This window comes from Nyctereutes procyonoides, unplaced genomic scaffold (assembly GCF_905146905.1).
Source record: "Nyctereutes procyonoides isolate TBG_1078 unplaced genomic scaffold, NYPRO_anot_genome, whole genome shotgun sequence".
Lineage (NCBI taxonomy): Eukaryota > Metazoa > Chordata > Mammalia > Carnivora > Canidae > Nyctereutes > Nyctereutes procyonoides.
This window is the reverse complement of record NW_026575146.1, coordinates 34,260,502-34,283,334: the sequence shown is the minus strand read 5'-3', so window position 1 is coordinate 34,283,334 and position 22,833 is coordinate 34,260,502. Positions and strand designations below refer to the sequence as shown.

Sequence of the window (22,833 nt, the reverse complement as noted above, 5' to 3'; positions counted from 1 at the left end):
TGTCTAAATTTAAAATACTAATTTTAATCTATCTTATGAATGGGAAAATGCACAAACGTTACTATGCCATAGTATTCATGAGTAGCTGATAAATATTGCCTCTCAATGAGCTTACATTTAACACATGTAAAAATACTTTACCTCATCGCTTGAACTTTATCATATTAAGATCCTGTCTGTGGGCAAAATAACAGCCAACTATGAATGCATGGGTCCTTGCTTAGTCACAGATATGTGTCTAAAGATTATATTGGAATATGTGCCATAGAAATATTGTAAAATGCTGTACTGTGCAAGTAAAAGCATCTTAGCAATACAGACTCATTAGGTATGTAGTCTGAAAACTAATACATAAACCCGTCTCAACTTGGTTAACATACATACTTTTGCAGATAATTCCTAAAAATCACTTTATGATCATTAAAAGAGAGTCATCGCTAGAATAGATAAAGCCATGCCTCCATAGCCTTACTTTGGCTATATTCAATTCACTTATAGGGAATTTACTTAATGATCTTGCAAAACAAATCCTAGACTTAAGCAACTGTTGGATCCTTAGTATTTCTATGGTGTCTGACACAGAGTAGGTGCTCAACAGACACTTGTTGACTGAATAAATAGATTTTTGAGTCATCACTACATCACTATTCAAATGCATTTGATCTGCAATGATTTTTCTGACCAGATACTTTAGGTTTACATTCCTGCCACAAGTCCATTATAACGTGGATGAATGCAGAGCTGGTTTATGTGCCCCATGAAACATATTAACTTAAACCCTTGAAAGACTGGAAGTTAGTTGCCTGGTCTATGGGTTTAGGTACATGGAGAAGAGTAAAACCCAGTCTGTATGCTAGCTATCCTAAAATGAGGTATGTGCACTCCACTCATCTGGAAAATAGGAGAACAACTAACTTTTCAATTATTCTGAGATTACCTCCAATCATGGTGTGTCTTTTTAGAGTAGAAACAACCGAGATAGGACGTTTCTAACAACTAAAAACTAACTCAACGAAACTCTAAAAGACAGTAGTCTGTATTTGTAGTAAACTCTCATGGTTTAACCAAATCGATTCATTCCATTCTAGTTAAATTCAATTAACATTTATTGAGCATCAAGTGCTTTATAACTTTTATTTCTTATGAGATGTTTTACAACAAGCAGTACATTAATTAAATACCATATGAAATATTTTCTGAGATTTTTTTGGTTGCTGGCATTTATTTTTTGAACTAAACTATGAGCTAATTATATCTCCCCATCCTGCTATCTAAAAAAACATATGTGAAATCTAAAAAAAATGTTGGCACAGGCACGAGAATTCCTAATATAGCTTTAGCATTAGGCATACGGAAAAGCTCCAACATACCATTAACACGCTAATGCTTAGCAATAAACTAGGTTATCCTCACAGTATCCTGGAACACTGACTGATTTTTAGAACACTAAGCAGTGTCAGCCTGCCATTATCTCCAGTTACTATGCAAGAAAAAGGCAATTACAAGATGCACATGCAACTCTAGTCTCTACCTTTAATTACTTTTATGATTCTTTTCATCAGGTGAATATGAGGGAAATAGTGATTTCCATCCATCCCTTCAACAGAGATATCAAATTAATCCTTGGGTTTCTAAATCCAGGTGTTGTTCTAACATGTAACATGATTTTTTTTTTAATTAAGCCTTTCTGCAACTAAAGGTTATGTGACATTCCTGTTGTAATTAAACTTCAGAACTCGAGTGAACAGAGTGGCCATTTAATTAAAACTTAATCCTTAGCTCTAAATACACACTGAATTACCTCAAGTTCCTCAGTGTTGGCAGACCACCAAAATATATTTTGTCATCTGCTTTCAAGTCAAGGCCAAAGTTGTTTCCAGAAGATGAAGTCGCTATGTTCTCCTCCTGGTTAGTATCTATATCTACGATTGATATGTTGGCTGTAAAGGAAAGAAAAGGCTTAGATGAGCAAGACCAGCCACATCCGTATCACTGCTGTTACTTCAATATAAACTTACTCTCATTCTCAAATTAACATTGACTTCCTCAAGCATCTGTACTACACATGTCTATTTAATAACTGCAGAAGCAGTGACACTGATAAAATAAATGATTATCTACAAAAAGGGCATAAAAATAACAGCCAGACAAAAGAAAGGAGAGGCTCTTCTCTGTTTAAACTGTTTTGTTCAGAAAGCCGACAGGAACCCCTTATCTCATTGATTTTCTCCCCTTCATTTTGAAGAGCCAGGCTGCGCTCTTTCTGAATTATGTGCTTCTCACCATTAATATTTGTTTAGGCCCAGCCTTCAACCGCTTTCCATATTTTGGACCCTCGATGCACATTGAGGCATCAGTTTATTATCATGAGAGATTTGGCCTCTGAATCTTTGCCTGAATTAGCGGATCCTTAGCGGATCTGAATTAGCAAGGATCTGAAAATGGCTATTTGAACTGGTGGATTATACAGGTATTTCTAAAGGTTTATTCTTTGGAATGCTAGTTTCCTGGACGTTCCTGGTTCAAATAAATATGACAAACATTGGGTTAAGCAAAATTAAACATATATTTTAATTTTATGACTGCCCAGATCTTTCAACATACTAATTAATATTCAATGTAATGTTCCCACAGGGGGACATAGAGCAAAAAAAGTATTTCCCAAATTTATTTAACCACGGAGCATTATTATTTTCCCTTAACACACCATCTTTTAGAATAGTGTTCTTGGAGAAACAAAGAAAAATATCAAACTCAAAAAAATTCCACCATAATCGGTAGAAAGTTTCTTAAACATAATTAGCTTATTAAAAAATGACCAAAATAAAATACCAAAGCAATGAATACCTCAAATCCTCAAAGTAGAGCTTTGTAAAAACAAAAAAGAAACACCTGTTAAATAATCATCCTATTAAAAATACTTAGCAAGTCAAGATTTAAAAAATTAATTACTTTCATACAGACATTAATTTTACATGCACATATCTTATTGACCGGACCGGTGGCTAAAATTCAAAAAAATTATAAAACCATTTTCAAGACTTTTTCATTCATATTCCTTTTTATCCAGATCAGCAAAGAAGTTTTCATAAGGAGCTGTTGACTGGAACATGGAAATAGCCTCTTTCTACCGATCCGGTGCAGATTTTAATGGTGTCTGTGAAAATGAGATGTTGCTTCTCTCTTGCAGGCAAGCCAGCGACTGGAGGTAGTTTTCTCCCTTTTCCCTGAGCGAATATATGCATTTTTAGAAACCATTCTAAGAAAAACTGATTAAAGAGCAGAAATACATTGAATTGAAACTCACTGGCCCAAGCGTTAACTCCAGTGGCGAGACACAGGGTGGCATATTTTTACTGAGTTAAAGGAAGGGCTTTCCTCTCCCCTTCCTGAGTGATAGCAGTGATAGCAGTGAAGTGGGTTCTGCTAGGAAATGCTAACACTTGCTTTTATTTCCTGCCCTATTTCTTTCCCTTCCAGAATAGCTATTCACATAAAATTTCAGAGTTGATGAGTTCAGACATCATTTATGGGTAAGCAGGGAAATAAGGGTCTTATTAAATGCTAGACCAAGAGTAGGGGCTTGGGAAGTCTTATAATCAATGCTGAGTTCTTGTAAATGAATTGTTACTTGGTGATTCCTTTCTTCTCTTATTCGGTGAAAATCGAAATGACTGTTCTCCACCTTGTGTCTCTAGCGGTGCACTTGAGGGGAATGGCACATCTCTGGAGGTGGCTGTGGTTCTTCTAACTGAACTCACACAAAACAGCTAATCTGGTCATGGAAAGGAAGGTCTATTTGCATCCGTCTCCCACTACTCCGTGGAGTCTCATCTTGCTCAAATCCACAGGGACCTCCCCGTGTCCAAACTCGGTGGGGGCTTTTGGTCCTTATCTTAATCCATGTCTATGCAGTATTTGAGGTTGTGAACATTCCCTTCCTTCTAGGAAATATCCTCTTTTGGCTTTCATAATGCCAGCCTCTCTGTCTTGTACTTTAAAGCAACCTCATCCTCAATCTCCTTCTCCGTGACTTATCTCTTTGAGCACTTCTGAAGTGTTATGTTCCCTAATGTGTCTTCATTTGGCTACTTCTTGGATTTTAGCTATCCAGGCAACCTCCCAGTTTATATCTACTTACTATATGTTGACAACTCAGAAATATATATGCCTGGACCTGATTGTTGCCTGGAAACCCACATCCAACAGGTGAGACACCATCATCGGTATATCTTCTCAGATAAAATTCAAACAAAATATATTCCAGATTGAAATGGTTATCTTTCTATACCCAAATCCACATTATTTATTTGGTGGCACCATGATCCCCCTACCCAGTCTCCTAAATTAGAGACTCATCTTGACTGTCCTTTCACCGTTCCACATCTCATCAGTCAACAGCCCTGCTAATTTTATCTCCTAAACAACACTAATATCTACCCTATCTTCTTAAAACGTTTTTTTTTACCAAACTATAATTGACATAGTTTAAGTCGCCTATGTTGAAAGGATACAATTTAACGATTTTTTACATATGTGTACATCCATGAAACCATTACCGCATTCAAAAAAACCAAACATATCCAGCCCCCAAAAGTTTCCTTATGCTTCTTCAATATCCCTCGTCCTTCTGCCTCCCTACACAACCTCATTCTCCATTGCCTCCGTCTGCTCTATCAGTTCATTTGTATTTTCTATATACTTTACATAAACGTATTCCTTTACATCTGCCTTCTTTCACTAAGAATATTTGATACTCATCCGTTTTGTGTGCATATTAATAGTCATTATTTTGTATTGCTACATACTATTCCATTGTGAGCATACACAACAATCTGCATATCTGTCAACCTGTTAATAGATGTTCTAGTTATTTTTGTTTTTGTTTTTTTTGAGCGTCACCCATAAAGGTGCTGTAGACACTCTGGTACAAGGTCTTTGTATGGATATATGCTTCAGCTGTCTGGGGTGAATGCGTGGGAGTGGAAGGGCTGGTTCGCATCATAGGCACATATTTAACCTGTTAAGAAACTGCGAGCCTGCTTTCCAGTGCGGCTGTACATTTTCCATCCTTATCGGGCAGGTGTGCAAGAATTCCACTTGCTCCACGTCCTTGCCAGCCCTGGGTATGCTCAGTCTTTTTAACTGCTGGTGTTCTGATAACTGTGTGGTGCTATCACGCTGTGGATTTCTTCTGCATTTCCCTAGCGTCAAAGCCCATGGTAACTCTTATTTCAAGCCATCATTCATCTCCCGCCTGGACTATTCTTGAACCTAACTGGTCACACTGCCTTCAGTTTGATCTTCTGAAAATTTATCTTCCTCATTTCTTCTTTCTCTGAATATTTCTTTTCGGCCTCCTTTGTGGGCTTTGCCTCTACTATGCCCCCTTCAATACTGCTGTTTGCTCCAGGGCTTTGCATCATCTCACTCGAGAGATGACTGCTTGGTTTTTCTCATCTCTGTTCAGCTACAACTATTAATGGCATAATAATGATTCCAAGCTGTCCATCTCCCCTACGGCTCTGCTGAAGCTCAGGTACACACAACTGATTGCTTGCCAATTACACAACTTCCCTAGGCTGCTAAAGAGAGTAAGAGTGCCTTTTATACAATATGTCCAAAATAAAGCTCAGCATCTCTAGAAAACCTATTGTCTTTTTATATCCAATAGCTTGGTAAAAGGCACTAAAACATTGTTGTTATTTAAGGAAAAAAAAAGAAATTATTCTTGATACCCCTCCCTTTTAAAACACTTATCCTTCACATTGAATATATCACAAAGCTCCTTGATTGTAAAACGCTTAATATCTTTCAATTCTACTCCTTCCTCTCCATTCTCATGATTTCCTTCTCCTCGCTCTTCACTTGGTTTACTACAGACTTCAGCAGCCCTGAAATGGTCATAAATCTACCCTCCAAAGTTATCTAAGGGAACTTTACTAAAGCATAAATCTGATGGTGTCACAGCCTTGGCTAAAACTCTTAGTAGTTCCCTACAGCTTTCAGGATAAAGTTGAAACTCATTAGCTTTGTTCACAAGGCCTTTCATGAACTGGCTCTGTTACCTCTCTAGCCTCATCAGATAATTTTTTGCCAGCATTCATCTATGTTAACAATGGATTTACTTGCAGTTACTGGGGGCTAAGGGCAGGCTACCCCCAGGTGGGCCACTCTGACAAGATGAATTTGAATTAAAAAATAATCAAAACCATTTGCAACAACGTGGATGGAGCTAGAGAGGATTGTGCTAAGTGAAATGAGTCAGAGAAAGATGAATAGCATATGATTTCACTTATACCTGGAATTCAAGAAACAAAATGAATATGGGGTGGGGGGCAGGGGCAGGGAAAGAGGCAAACCAAGAAACAGATTCTTAACTATAGAGAATAATCTGATGGTTCCTGGAGGGGAGGTGTGTGTAGGGGTATGGATGGGTTAAATAGGTGATGGGGATTAAGGTGGGCACTTACTGTAATGGACCCCAGGTCTTGTAGGTAAGTGATGAATCACTGAATCTTACCCCTGAAACTAATATGCACTACCTGTTAACTAGTTAGGTTTAAATAAAAACTTGGGGGGAAAATGGGCAATAAAAAGGCCAGCAGATTCAGGAAGAGCCCTTTAATCCCCCCCCCCCCCCGCAAATGCCTAAGAATTTAGATAGAAGACCTGCTCAAGGAAGAGCGAGATCACGATATGGTGAACCAGGGGTGGCACATGGGAGGAACCTGGCAAGGCCTGTACGATCAAAGTCCCCTTTGTCCATTGTTTCTGAGTGACTCAACACAAACTTATTTACCATTTACCTTTTTTGTTGTTGTTTTTATCTTCCTATAAATTGCATTCTTCCCTTTGAAGTCCCAGACTACTCCCCTCTTCTGAGTTCAAAACGACCTGGATACCTCATTTTGCCTGACTGATTTTGGAATTCCCGTGTGTGTGTGTGTGTGTCTATTCCCTGCATGTACAAAATTTGATTTTGTCCTGTTTTTCTAGTCCTATGTCAACTTGATTCTTAATTAGGCTAGAAGCTAGAAGGACGCAGAAAGGGATGGGAAATTTCTTGCTCCTGGACATTAAAGCATTTCCCAAAGTGTGTTCAGCAGACTCTTAGCCTTGCAGGAATGGAAAGATTTTGGTGATTGTAGAAGTTTGGGAAATGTTGGGTCAAACAGGGTTAAATGTTTTTCTTAGGTACTACACAAATGCACGTGTGCCTCCCTTACAAGGTGATGTGTAACACAGCACTGTGACTCATGTAGCACTAACCAGTGTTGGTTCAAACCGAAGGGTTTCTCCAGGCCTCCATGTTCAAGGAGGAGCAAGTGGAAAATGGCGTACGATGATGTGTGATGTATGATGCTCTCTGAGGCCTCCCGGCTTTCACACAACTTTCACCTCCTTGTCTATCTAGTGAAGTCCTCACCTCCTGCTGATGCCTCAGGCCCTTCCCCGGGAGCTGACCTCTCTGAGTGACTTCAGCATCTCTTTCCTGAGGTTCCCAACCTACTATACCTATCTTGATGCAGCCACTAGCTTTCTATCCTCTCACCGTTGATTGATTTACTTGTCTATCTTCCCCACTAGACTGCACGTTCCTTGAAGGCAGGGACCTGCCCCAGGCATCACTCAGATGTGGCGCATAGCTTAGTGGGTGCTTGCCAGATGTGTTCAAGGCAGGAAGTGAAGGGCGGTGCAAAGTTAAACTGAAATTCTCATCAATTGTCACACCAGCATGGTCAAAAGTAATTAGGTTTGATTTTATAAACGGAAGTATCAAATTTCATTTGCAGATACTGGTAATCCTATCGTGCACAGAACTAGGGGAACTTCACTGAAATGACAGTAGCAGCACTAAGACCCAACAGACTTGGATTTCTGCCGTGGTCATGAGATCTTATGTATATTCCCCGTAGACCACAGGTAAGCTTGAGCCCACGTTTCCCTTTCGCTAACGCCAGAACAAACACCTGCTTATCTCAGCAAATGAAATAGTGTTTGTGAGTATATTTTTCGAGAGCTCCTGGACTATAAAAATGTTACATGATTATTTTTCAATTCCTTACCTGCACACATACATGTATGGCATTTTTAAAAAGCAAAGACCTGGCTGCTGTGCTCTTCTGCCCCCACAAATTCCATGGTGGGTCACACTAACGGCCACATCTTGGTAAAACAAGAAGGAAAGAAAAGCAAAGCACCCAACCTTTTCAGACCTGGTACAGGATTTAATTTTTACAAGTTGGAAGACAGTGTTATGCTTTCAAATTAAGCTCTCAGTTTCCAAAGAAAATGACAGAGAACCATTTGGCTCTTCAATCAGTCATGTGTAAACCAAGTCACCTATAATCTAAGCCAAAGAAATGACTATCTGCATTTTTCACAGAATTTGTGAGTACCTAAAATTATAGATGGTCCTCCATATGATTAGGGACACAGGAGTGCTGGATAGCATGATCAAGGCTCACAGTCCATTATTATGATAGAAACTCACCTTGTTTCTGAATTCTTGACAGGGTGAAGGATTTCCATTTCCCGTCATTATGGTTTTGATTGCTGACCACAGAAGCCATTCCTGAGCCCAGATCATAGCTGACTTTTACATGCCCATCAGTCAGCTCTACACTCATGAAATCTTTCTATCAATAGAGTAAAAATACACCAGTGATTCAGTACACAGAGAAATAGGAGTATTTACTTTTTTTTGTGAGTGGGGGTTTATAACAGGGCCTATGGCTAAGTCACTGCGTGTGTTGATGTGTAAGTGACATTCACTTGGGAAATCGAACTGGTGTTACCACTTTGCGAATGTTTGTGGGTGTGATGTTATGGTACAAGTAGTCACAACCAAATTACTAGTACATCTCCTTGGACAGGAGAATAAAGGAGATTCCTTTGAAAGGATATTAATCCAACTAAAAGGTAGTTCCCTGGAAGAATTTACTGAGACATATTAACCTGGAAAAAACAATGAGGACATTTAGAGCCACCTTTCAACTTAGGTCTTTAGAAGAAGACACATGTTGCCACATGATTCCATCCTGGAGGAATCTTTACCGGATGCTTCTCTTAAGGGATTATATGGGGAGTGTACTGATAATAAATAATAATAAAATTGCATCTGTAATTGAATTTATCGATGAAAATATGTAAGTACTATCTGCATCATTTACTTCTGGCTATCACACTGCCATCTGAGAATCTTTTGAATAATAATTGATAATCTAACAATAACTGATAATTGTATTGGAATCCTATGGAAAAGTGGCAAACAAACTTTTAATCATGGAAGATCAGCGGGCATGTCTTTACCAGGTCTCGTGTAGCAAGGTACATCAGGAGAGCACTTGAAGAAAATGTCCTGAACTTGAACATGACTGTTGAGATGTTGGGGTACCAGCGAATGGGGCGGCTGACCAGGGCGTACCCTTCTCCGTCAAACTGAATAGTCCCTTCACTATCTTCTACCTGAGGACTGAAGAGAGACATTTCACAGGAATCAACGTCTGTTTTGTCCATCAGAATTCAGTACAGCAAATTATCTTCTGAGACTAGATGCTGAGCATTATAGGACAGGAACTATACCAAATAGATCTTTCATCCTTCCATTTCTCTCTATCTCTAGTGCCAAGTAGCAATCACTCCTTAATTGGACTTTATTTGGAGTTCAATAACTAAGGCACTGATATTTTAAATCCTTTATGTTCTACTAAAATACTTGGTATATTAAGTATGTCTTAGTGGTGTGAACAGGTGGTTTTTTTTGGGGGGGGTTTGGATGGACTGAAATGAGAATGTGTTATTACATGTCTCACATAGCATAATGAGAGGGGCTTGGGTGCAATGAGTGAAGGTGGTCAAAAGATACAAATTTAGAGTTATAAGGAAAAAAAGCCATAAGGAGAAAAAAGGGCCCTACTCTGTGAATGCCTGCTGTCCAATAGATTTTTCTGGGACAAATTAGATTAAGATGTCAAAGGATGGCTCTATTTCGGTGGTTATCTGTGTTCTTCAAGTAGATTGCAAGCTCTGTGAGACCAACCAGAGATTATGGGCCAGGCTCTATGCCAGGCCCAAACACAGCACCTAGCACAGTACACGGATCATAGTAGAATACAGTATATGTAGAGTGAAGGAGATTTTAGTATAGAAAATTGTTCCACAGAGACCATATGGTCAATCAATGTTGGTTGAATAATTAAGAAATATCAAAGATAAATCTTGTTTACAAGATTATAACATTTAAAAGCATTTCTTTTTCAAATGAGGTTATCTATCATCTATCAATCAATTTATCTAATGATGTTGTTACAGAGTAAGTCTCAAGTTGTGGAGGCTTTTTTAAACTCTAAATATCTGCATATTAGCATATATTTAAATTGCTGAAATTGGAGTGTTGTATTAACTTGAGGGTAGAAAGGAGATATGGAGAAATACTACAGTAATGTCATTGTAGAATAATAAGAGCCTAGAATATTATTTGCATGAAATCTTGGCTAAGAGAGGAAAGTAACAGCCTACAAACATTAACAAGTTCTTGAAGGAAGAACTGTTCCACGTTTTAGACAAGTTGGCCTTTTCTCTGACCCTGGACCAGAGAGAGATAAAACTGAAGACAAAAAGAAGGGAAGAGTCTTATTCTGTGTCTAGCATGGTCAGATCTTTGTAATTATAAGTTATATCTAATTTGGAATAAGATCAGATGATGTCATAATTTTTTTTTCTAATGTAAACTTAAAAGATGCTTTTCAATGTTCCTGCAAAGTGCTAACTGAAAGTCTGAGGAACTAAGTCAGACTATTAGCTGTATAACTGATAGTGAATAAATTGGCTATGACTTGGCCTTTCTTCATCATTACGACAAATCCATTAATTTCCGGATCACCGCCTTAGAGATAAGAGAATGTTGTGTAGAGTCTACCAAGAAGAAGTCCTTTCAAGTTCTCAAATACTAGGATTTACATTATATGCTGTCACAGTATTATGGACAAACCTGGAAAGGCTTGTGGGAATTGCTGTTAACAGTTTCCTAGATGCTCTGACCCAATACATCTTGTTACTTGTGACCCCATGACCCAATGTTACTTATAATTTAAACAAACAAACACAAAAATCTCACTACACAAAATAAGTATTGGAATAAAAAAAAATATCACTTTTTTTTATGAGAACTCTGGGGTATTTATACCTGATGTTTTTTATGTTCTTAATCTATCAATTCTTTCAACATGAATAAAAGAAATAGCAGAGTAGACGGCAGGTATCCTGGAGTCTGATGTGAAATCTCACTGAAGCCCCGCTGCAAGTCAACTAACCCTTCGGGTGTCACCTTGAGATGAAAGGGTTTAGATCAGTGAATGATTTCTAAGGCCTGTTCCTACTCCAGCCCTTTAGAAGGTTCTCCCATTCAAGCAAAAGGCAAATCTGCAGGGAAGGGTTTTGTGCTGAGAACAGTGAAACACACAGATGTAGATCAGCCTACTTCCCTTAACTCATCGGCCAAACCCTGGTAAGTCCGACTTTAAACTGGTGACTTTGAGATTGGGGAAAAATGAATCCTTCCAGGGATAGTCTATAATATTTCAACATCTAACAGTATACCAGAGTGTTCTCATTCATGTCTGAGTACCTTTACCAGGAAAAGAAACTATTTTTTTAAAATAATTAACATTTGCTAAGCTTCTTAACTTGCTTTTTGTTTCTCTTTTGAATCATGATGTCTGGTAAAGTTCTTCAGGATTCATTATGTGATCTGGAATAGCCACACTCGTCCACATGTAACTTGTTCATTACAGAACTAGATGGATATTGGGGTTTACTTAGTACATTAACACTTCATCATTGTGTCTGTGTTGAGCTGAATACATTAAACTTCAGCAGTGTTTCTATTTTAATTTTAATGTGATTTTTAGAAATTTAAGAAAAATAAGATACACTTCTTTTCTGATAGCCTCGGCAGTAACTCTTTCTAAAGAATAACAACAATTATATCCTTTCTTCTGACTTCTGAATAAATGCACATTTCTAAAATGGACATTCTAGGATCTACAGCACATCCTTGGTCTATGTCTCACCACCTCATCTTTTACATCTCCCTCATATAATCATTTCTGCTCCAGCACTGGAATGATTGGCCTTTACGTTAAAATGTGGTATGTGTTCTCTTGAAAAGAACACAACCCCACAAACACCAGGAGTTCTGTAAAAATTATTCCTCTGCATACCTACCAAGGCTTATGGGAAAGTAGGGTGGGTGCGGGTCACTCAAAACTTATGCAACTTTATAATCAGAGCACTCACAAAAACAATAACAATCTTGATTGAAATATTAGCATAATTCAAAAAGGTATGCTATAGAATTTAAATAAGATTTTTCCCCCCAGTAAATATAGAACTTTTACCTTAAAAGGAATAGGTGAAGGGAACTTGGTAGCAAGGAGCTTAAGGAAGGGGTGACAGTGCTGAGTGTCAGATGTGGTGAAAATGCACAGTGACTGTGGGAGAGCTGAGCAGTGAGCACTCGGATGCTTGGCCCAACACAGGGCAAGCTCGCAGGCGGAGAGGCACTGCGTGCAGGCTGCGTTGTGAATCCAGGGGCCTCGAGCTTGGTTCACTCAGCGATGCTGGTGGACTTTACACTCAGCTGCCTCTACTTAGTGGCGCAAGACCTTTATGCATTGAGAAGAACCGTGTAAGGATCTATGTGACTTCCGCACCTTAACCACGTCGTTCTCCCCTTTGCCTCAGCGAATTCACACGTGTGAAGCAGGGCAGACTTTTTTGTCCCTTCCTAAAGACGCTTTGGCTTTCCAGCTTTCCTACCTTTGCTCTCACAGGTCCCTGAGACTAGAAAGCGCTTCACCTTCCACCTGCCAGCTCCTCCTCTGGAGTCTCACCCCATAGCAAGGCCGCCCTCAAGTGTCCCCTCCACCATGAAGCAGCTCTCACCCTATGTGAATAATCAGAGCACACTCCGAGTGTGTCTTTAAAGGGATTTCTTATTCTCCCTCGCATTTTGACTATTTCAGGGTTTGTCTTTTCCTCCCTTCCTGCCTGTAAGTTGCTTGATGGCCAGCACTGGACTGCATACATCTCAGTATCAGAAAGTTCTGAGTGTGACTCTCTAACACCAGAAAAGCATCCTACAAATGTGTGTGTATGTGTTTGTATCTACACACCCACACGCACTATTGTAACCATATTAATTTGTATAATACTTTATATACTAACGTGCAAGATCTTTGCAGGATTTATAATTAGCCTGTTGTAGTCTTAACACATTATAGGCACTGCTGCATGGATATTTAAATCTTGAGGTGTTTTGTTGATGACAGGCTTTTGAAAATCCTTTTTATAGATTTACCAAATAGATATTTAGGGAAAAGTTGGTGTTAATCCATGAGTAGAAGAATTTAATGTGAACCTCCTTGTTCTTGTTGTATTGAGAACATTTTACAGAAAATATTCCATATTAGATTTTGTTGAAGATTATTCACCAAACCATGCTAAACTATGAATGGGTTGGTCTTCTATTTTATTTTATTTTTTTAATTTAATTTTTTGGGGGGTTGGTCTTTTAAACGGTCCTCAATGCTGCACTGACAAGTCCATGATGACAGAAATGAATAAAGAGCTGGAGGTGACAACCGGAAGTCAAGTGCACTCTGCTACACTGATGGGGAATTTGGGTCCTGGCAATGTGCATGTGGCTCCTTAACTTGGAAATAAAAAATATGAACCACTTAGCACCTAATTATTTGGAGTTGCTATGTGTGTATATTAAGCTTCCATGTATTTAGTTTAAATTTTTATAGTTTTAATAGGCTCAGTTAATTAGTTGAACTCAAGATTCATATGCTGAGAAATCCTGCACTTCTAGCTAATTGTTTTATGTCCTCTATTCAGGTTTCTAGAAGCATATTGATTCTTTATCTATGCTCTGTCTGTTTGTTAGCTATTTCTAGAGTCCCACACTCTAACCTCTATAGAGTAATTGATGATGTGTATTACGGCACTTTCTCCTGGTCTATCACGGTCCCTTCTTACCCTTCTCCACGTAAGCAGAATCTTCAAGTCCAGTGTGTTTCCACTTGAAACACATGCGGTACCCTATGTGTCATTTGGAAAATCCTGTCAGAGATAAAACCTGCACTAGGGTTCTATATTTTGTTACAAACAGGTGGATTGAGTCCGGGTTCTGTGACACATGAAACTTAATCAACTCAGGGAGAACTCTCTTTAAGAAAACAAGAAATTACGTTGACAGCAGAGTCACAGACATGAAAAACCTCCTGGTTCTGGACATGAAGGAGAGTGAGAATGGGGAGAGAGAGCAATCTCACTTGGTTGAGGAGAAATACCTTTCCCTGCAGATTTTACCAAAATGTGTAAAGTGCCGCCAGGGCACCTCCTGGAGAGGTGCCTGTACAGATGGGTGAAAGGGTCTGACCTTTTATCAGCTTCATGGTAAATCACCTCCAGATGTAACCCCGTCCAACCAGCTCCATCTCATCCACACAATAATTGAATATTGTGCAAAAAAAAAAATGAAAGGTTTTTGTAACGCACAGGCCAGACCTTCGGGGAGTCCTCATCTCAGCTCACCTGACAGTACATCCTTTGCAGTCACCTTCTTTTTCTCGGAAATTCCACAACCCTATAGGTTTGCTGTCAAAGTATGTTTCTCCCATACACCCTGTGAATGTAATCACACGTACAGCATCGGCCTTCTGCAGAGAGAGGCATGGTAGTTGTTAGAATTTGGAATTTCACAAGAAGTCTCAGTGTGCCCATGAGAGTTATTACCAGTAAAGTCTGGAGTAGTTATTATCCACTCTGATATTCTTGGTTTGCACATATTCATCTTTTCACTGTATCACATCCTTGCAGAGATCCTGGTTATTTTGTGCTACACTAGTTTATCGCCATGAATAAAGAAGCCCTTCTTAGCATCTGACTTTAGGTGAGTTGCTTATCCACTTTGAGATTCTATCTTCTTGTCTCTAGGTTGGGATTATTAGGATGAAATTGGGCAATTTATTTATGGTACCACATTCAGTGCCTGGCACAGAGGGGGTACTGGGTTCATGTTAGTGCTCGTACACCACTAAGGAGACATCTCTCCAAAGCTCTTGAGAAGAGGCACATACTGTCCACAGAGAGGGGGACCCCTCACACATAGATTGCATAATGATAGTGCTGTCTCCACTTTTTCATTTCCTCCTAGACCCAAGCAGGTTTCCAACATAGGAGACTGAAGGGAAGCAGCGAATTTGTACAAGAAGGGACAGTAGCATGATTGTCTGCTGGTGAACGCTGCACAGAGCCTATTGGGGCTTGATAAATATTTGTTGAATGACAAACCCATGTTGTTTTCACGGGGAAAGGTCTTAAGCTTGATAGAGAACAGCGTCATGGAGGAGGAGAATGAGATGAGAGACTTGCTGTAATTTAAACAACCATTTCTTTCGGTTTTTGGCAGTGCCACATGACAGACAGCTTCTATATCCTGGTGCCCAGAACTTTGGAAATGCTTTGCCAAAGGCTCACCCAATTATCTGAGTGATCTAGGGCTAAAAGTGACTTGATAGGTTTGGATTCTAGAACAAATGTAAGAAGAGGATCCCTGAGTGGCTAAACGTTTGTAGTTAGAGATTTCGGTCAGACTCCAGCGAACCTCTTTGTGTTGCCGTGGGAGGAGGCCCGCGGCCACGTGGAGGGACCGCTTCTCGCAGTTACTCATGTCCACACCAGAAAGGTCCCTGGAATTCTCCATTACTACTCGGAGTCTCCTTTAATTTTCTGGCAGTTGATTACCCTACTTGTGAATTCTAACAGCCTTTTGCTTTTCCTTCTTGGCGTCCTACAAGCTAGACTTGGGGTATTTTTCCTACCTCTTTGCATTTTCATGAGCATGTTGATTTAGTTACTTGTTTTCAGCTTTTAGTTCATATTCTGATAGAGCAGGAGCCTTAGAAACTCTTGGCCAAACTGATTAAGATTTTCTGTAGATTCCAGTCATTTGCTTTCTTTCACCCTGAGTCAGGCAGAAGAAAGTTTCTTTATGCTTGGCAACATCTGAGTAATAATGAGAATTATTTAAGATGTGATTTAACGTGTGACTACTGCGTCTTAGGCATTTGTTGTAAATTTTATGTGCCTAATCGCTCACTGTTCATGGTAGCGGTGAAATGGGTTGATGAAGAATGGGGGTTTTTGTGCCTGTTAACCTGGTTCCAATTCCAGCTCTGCCACTACCTGCTGTGAGACCTTGGCCAAGTCATTTAACCCTTCTCTGTCTCAAATTCCTTAACTATAAAATGAGGAGGATATTATCTCCTTTTGGGGTTGTAAGCTGATACTTAGAATATTACTTAGCATATCAGAGGGGGCTATACTATGTTATAAAGGTTTATTATTGTATCCTTCACCATGCAAACAAGGTAGATTTTTTAAAAAAGTTTTTAAATATTTTATTTATTTATTTGAGAGAAAGAGTGAGAGAGTGCACCAGAAGGGGAAGGGGCAGAGGGACAAACAGACTCCCTGCTGACACAGAGCCTGCTGCTATGGGGCTCCATCTCAGGACCCTGAGATGGGGATCTGAGCTGATATCAAGAGTCGATGCTCAAGATGCTCAACCAACTGAGCCACCCAGGCGCCCCAAGCAAGGCTGACATTTTATCTCCCTTTTTTAGTTGAGAAAACTGAAGCCCAAGTAGCTAAGTGACTTGCCTAAGGTCATGTTTTAGTAAGTGAAGAGAACAGGGAATCTAACTTGGATTTGATATCAAAATTCATGGTTTTTATACTACTCTGTGCTACCCTTATATTTATCTTCCTAGGGAGGAGAGAAAGTTGGCAATATGACTATATATTACTAGGTACCATGTACATTTATATGCGGTTCTAAGAAATGAGGATGGTTTTAGTGTGTAGTTTTAGAATCAATTCCAATACTTTAGAGTCACATCTCATACACAAAGCAAATCAAACAACCTCACTCTATGTGAAGGTTGAGTTCTCATAAATTTGGGGTCACCCTGGCTTTTCACTTTTTCTGACTAATCTCAACCCAGGATGATTCTGACAAGCCCAGGATTATCCATCGTATTTGGCTGTGCTCTCGTATCTCACCTACAGGTCGTTTTCCAACACCTAATTTCATTTAATCAACATGAGCTTCTTTAAAATGCAGGCACTTTGCAATTTGAAATGCACAAGGACCTGTCATGAAGCAATTATGAATATTAAGTGCATTGCTCTAGAAGAATGAGGAGAAGAGCAACTTGAAAACTTTAAAAATCAGACCATGATTTGAAAGCTTATGGCTCCTATGATATTTCCCCAGGTATTCATAAATCTTTTAATTAGATGTGAGTTTGAACTTTATAGCACTTCATATCAATAAATCATAAACTGATTCAGAAAATGGGGTATATTTAAAAAACACTTTGCTCTCGAGGCAACTAAAACAAGACTATAAAAAAAATCGGTGCCACAGATAAGGGCAAAACAACTGTTTAAGTAAACACACACGGGCTTAAAAACATGGTGTTTCCAGATTGGATATTCAAAGGAGGAAAAATTCCTACTCAAAATAAATTTATGTTTTCATGAACAAATTAAGTAAAACATAATCGAGTTTTTGCAGAGCTTTATCATGCCTTCCTCCAGAGCAATCATGTCAGGAGTTATATACGGAAATGGAACAAACAGCATGGGAAAGAACATGCTACCTTTAGTTTCCCAGTCAGGCCACCGACGAACAGCATTGCGTTTGCATCCACATCAAGAATAGTATACCCTGGAGGAGATGCTGCATGGTAGGTACTGGGCACGATGCTTGCTTTGGGTCCATCCAGAGCTCTCACGGAAATAGTCCCATTCCTCCCAGTCCTTGAGGGAGGGGTACGTATTGAGTTGACGTGAAAGAAAATACAGAACATAAAATATGTAGCACATTGACAGGAACTTCCATTTTAAAAGGTATGACATGGAGGGACTTGTTTTGGAATATTTAAGGGATAACTGGGTGCTGAGCTTTGAAAGACCCAGATTCATTAAGCTGTAAATCAAGACCAAGCATCTGATCTTTGCTGGACGTTGGCTGTCAGATTCGACCAGGACTGGTGAGCAACGTACCCTGATGGCCACATGAGGGCTCATGCAAAAGGACACGGCCGCAATCAGCAGACAGAACTGCCACTGTGTAAGTGGAAAGCCTGCTTCCCGTTGCCTTATGAAACCATTTATTGTTGACCAGCCCCTACTATTTAAACAAGTGGATACTACTTCATTTAGCATTTTGTCTAACTTAATTCAGCAAGTGAACCCAAATGAACCACCCTCCCGCACTATAAGCTGCATCGTTTCTCCTAAAATCCCTTATTATATCTTGGATCCAAATTTGCTCAAGTAGTCTTCCTGGAATCATGCACTTTTATTGTTTGGCGTGCCATCGTAACGTACACAGCACGATGTCTCGTCTTCAGAGCTGTGTATGCAAAGGGTATGGAAGACCTTTGCTTTTAAATCCAATGAATGGAATTTTGGAAGCTATTATTATTTCATTTCATTTTCTTAAGTGACTGATGTCTACGAACTATTAAATATGAAAAGCTGGTCTCTCTTCTGAGACAAGCGGTCATAACAAAACTTGCGTGTCTCCGTCTGTCACCACTGCCTCCTTCAGGTAGGTAAGCTTTCTCTCCGATGGCGCAGTATTAACTGAGGCCCATGGAGATGACCGAATGTATTCATCACATAAGGTACTTCCTCATCTTACTGGAAGCATCTCTTCTGATAGAAGAACTGAGTTTTGTGAATATAAATGTTCTTAAGGTCATGAAAGTACTTAGTCCCCCGCATATACGCAAGCAGTGGGCCGACGCTCTTTCTCTCTGTATATACACCCACACTCACACCCACACTCACACACTCACCTTCCTTTGCTGAAGATCTTAAAAAGGAATTAAAAGTATTGCTTCTCATTAAGTTTTCTTTTAAGCTTTTATTATGGAAAAATGTAAGCATCTACAAACACAGAGTGAAACTCTATATACCCATCATCTGTATCCAACAACTGCTGTACCCATCTCTAGACCAGGGCCTTAACTATAGCTCTCAACCATTACCTGCTTGGGGTTTCATGGGCATTAAGAATTAGGAGTAGGAGAAGAGGAAATGAGGGGAAAGGATTGAGGACAGGAATGGGTTTTCTATGTTATCTATAGACGGCTAGAATTTAATTGAATGAAGGCTTCAGGGAGAATGAATCAATGTCCTGTTACTCACTATTTTAAGTAGCATGGAGGTGACACGTTATACATTTGTACCAGCATTTAGCTACTGCACCTGCCTGTGGGCCGGGTTGGCAGGTAGACCAGAAGGAGAGCTAAGCACGCTGAAGAAAGGCACCAGCAGCAGCCCTCGCCCCCTGGCTTGTACGGAATTAGGGTCAATCTCAGTCTCCCTTCTTTGGGGGAGATTGTGTGACTAAAAGTGTGATAGCATGCTGATGAGACAACCGGATGAACTGTTCAAAATGTATGCATCACTCTGGTCAATACGTGGAAGGAGTGTTGGTTCCAAACAGGTGCTACAGAGACACTCATGCACACACATTTGCACACGTACATATAATATACAAACTATATCCGTGCATATATAGTTATCTCCTTGACATGGAAAGAGGAGTGTTATACACTGGGAAACTACTTCCAAATTCTGTCATTTAATTGTTTTAATCTTCATTGAGTTAGTTACCTTGATGCCTCAATACGGTACCAGTAAGAATCATCAATGGTCAAATCTGGATACTCTACACGTCCAACTCCAGATCCAACATCCCAGAGGAAGCTTACTTTGCCTTTACGCATTTCTATAGCCAGAAAGTCAATCTGGGTCAGAGACACAAATACAGTAGATATCAGACATCAGCTCTCCTGAGGAGGCCAACAGAGTTCTTTTCAAAAGGCGAAATAATTAGAAGTCTCACAATAAAAATTCCCAAATGATGTGATCTATTGTTATGTATGATTAAATCACTATTTATTATTGTATCTTTAAGGCAACACAAGTGTCCATACTACTGAGGCATATGTGTTAATTTAGCCAATTCTACTTTTGAAACAAAAGTCCATTCTCATTCTGGTTTTGTGGAAGAGACAAAAGAAAATATTTTGGATGCAGAATTCACTATTGTTTTCACCAAAGACACTTGACATTTTTAAGGGGCCAGCTGTGATTTTTTTTTTTAACCCAAGGTGACCTAAAACTTCTCACCTGAATGACAAGTCTCGACTTAAGCAATGACTAACATGTTGAAAACCGTTCATTTTGGAAGAGTCAAATGCTCAAATAAGAGGAATGAAAACTTTTGGGGTTAAGTTTTTGAAGATACAACTTCTGTATTTTCGGTTAGTGTCATAAATTCAACACGAGTCAAAAGAGTTTCCGTTGGTAGGAAAGAAGTACACAATTTGTCATTTTCATTTAACATGAGAGTTCATTGTAATTTCTTAGTTGAGACTTTTTAAAAAAAACTTTATTCCTCTTAATCCTCCTTAAGTAGCCAGATGTGAAAACCTAATTCTAAATAAATGTTGATCTACTCACAAATTAAAGCAGATGTGCCTAAACACTAAAGAATTTTCTTCATTTCACTTTCCTTCTACTTTAATTTGACACTCCAGAACTCTGTGATGCAAGATTCGGAGGTTTTCAAGTCTGAAAGGCTACATCGCACAATTTTGGGACCATGTTATTAGATTCTGTACATTTTCCTCGCTATGAGGATTAACCTCTGCATATTCACATATCCAGGAGACGGAAGAAGCTGAACATCAAACTTACAAATTTGGCACTTCCAAGATAAAAAAGGAGGTTGTCAGCAACAGCTGTCTTTACGTTGACAATGATATTATTGTAGCTTCCTTTCTTTATTTCCGGCTTGTATGTTCGAATGCAGTCACCTCCGGAAGACACAGATACTTTGATCTTCAAGGAAAACAAGGTGCAAAGAATCAAGACTAAATCTCTCAGAAAGTTTGAAGTACCTTCCAAACAACCACAAAACCATCATCATCTCTTCTTTGAAGTTAGTTTTCTATCATCAAATAGAATCATTAAATGCCCATATGCAGACGCCATTATACTCATTAACGAGGGCACGGGAGAGCAGTTCCCCACCAGGATTTCGACAACGAGCTGTTCACAGCCTTGCATCCTGTTAGTTTGCTATTTTTCGAAGCATGCAACTAACAAATTCTTACCTTCATACCTTTCTGCTTGATGAATGTGGGGACGTTTCCAAAAGGTGATTTCATATGAAGCTGACGATAATGATCTTCATCAAGGTAGTTTAATGAAATTTTGCAATTCAAATTTCAATGATTTTGGTGTCACTTAAAGTAGGACACCATTTTTCTTTCGGTTTTCAAGAGGAAATTACCTACCGTCTCATGTTCTTACAGTTGGATGAGGCCAAATAGATTTTGTTCTAGATGTTCTAACAATACGAAGAATCTTAATCATGCCACTCAGGACATACATTTGAGAATAAATTATACCTTTTTTATTAGGTTGCCAGGAAATGAAATGGAAATAATTTTCAATGGCTGTCCCTACTAATGTATTTAACAGCTCCTTTTTCTTTTGACTAGTACTTTAAAAATTACCATGAATTGCTAAGAAAGGAATTCCTATGTGAATAGGACTGAAATTGTTCGTATCGATGCTTACTTAGATTTCGGGAGCCTTTCTCCAACCACAAATAACACGGCTTGATTATGTGATTTAATTTCCTTTGGTTCAGCTCTACTATCAAAGGGGCTTTCTCAGGATGGCAGTTGCGCGGGCTCAGGATGAAACTCTGCTTTCCTGGTGAGAGTGCTCAGAGGAGGAAGCAGAGGCTGGGAAAGACTCAAGACCTTTCTGTGCCACTGATTTAAAAATTCAGATTCTGAAAGCCTCTAGGTTCTCGCTAGCAGTGAATTTTCTCAGTCTTCCTAGCACTTTGTGCTACTCAAATAGGTTTTTTTAATTAATTTTTTTTCAAATAGTTTTTGCACTTGGAAGAAAACCAAGTAGCTTTATGGCTGCCCCCGTGGCCGTGAAAGGGTAGTGCTCACTCCACACATGACAGCGTGGGGCACCAAGCCTGTCTCCACATCACAGCGACACAGGAAGCAAAAAGGCTCATTTGGAAAGGGGTACAGGCAGCCCCAGGACTCCTCCCCAACAGTGACACAGACTACACTGAAGAGGAACTGGATGAAAAACTATTTTTTTCCATTTTAAATTCAATTAATTATCATATCGTGCATTAATAGTTTCAGAGGCAGTGTCCAGTGACTCATCAGTCGTTTGTACCACACAGTGCTCATCACATGCCCTCCTTCATGCCCGTCACCCAGTGACCCCATTCCCCCCACCCACGTTCCTCCCAATGACCCTCAGGTGGTTTCCCAGAGTTAAGAGTCTCTTATGGTTTGTGTCCCTCTCTGATTTCATCTTGTTTTATTTTTCCCTCCTTTCCCCTATGATCCTCTGTTTTGAGAAACTGGTTAAGTTTTACAAAGAAAGCTAAGTAGGGGCTTTTGGTTCTGATGAGTAAATCTGTGTGTGTTTGAGAGCTTCTGGGGATACAGCAGACCTGTTGCATTTCCTATGGACTCTGCAGACATCGTGTGTTTGTATAGAATTGTTTCATCCCCTCAACTGCTAGCCAAATTGCATATTCTGCAGAAGAATCATGTGCTGGAAAGAAACAGGGGCTCAGCATAAGGGAGCCTTGGGTGGTGGCCCAGGGCTAGAAAAACCTGAGTC

General features: G+C 39.5%; 1 protein-coding gene across 1 annotated transcript in view; it reads right to left on the bottom strand.

Annotated features, from left to right (window-relative positions):
• The window catches only part of LAMA2 (laminin subunit alpha 2), a 586,660-nt gene that overhangs the window by 49,278 nt on the left and 514,549 nt on the right, over window positions 1–22,833 (bottom strand). The window contains exons 46-52 of the mRNA XM_055309905.1: window positions 20,860–21,003; window positions 19,771–19,904; window positions 17,742–17,901; window positions 14,608–14,732; window positions 9,316–9,478; window positions 8,498–8,642; window positions 1,802–1,940 (exon numbers count right to left, since the gene is read on the bottom strand). Coding sequence (XP_055165880.1) covers window positions 1,802–1,940; window positions 8,498–8,642; window positions 9,316–9,478; window positions 14,608–14,732; window positions 17,742–17,901; window positions 19,771–19,904; window positions 20,860–21,003 — 1,010 coding nt within the window. The remainder of the gene's footprint in view (window positions 1–1,801; window positions 1,941–8,497; window positions 8,643–9,315; window positions 9,479–14,607; window positions 14,733–17,741; window positions 17,902–19,770; window positions 19,905–20,859; window positions 21,004–22,833) is intronic.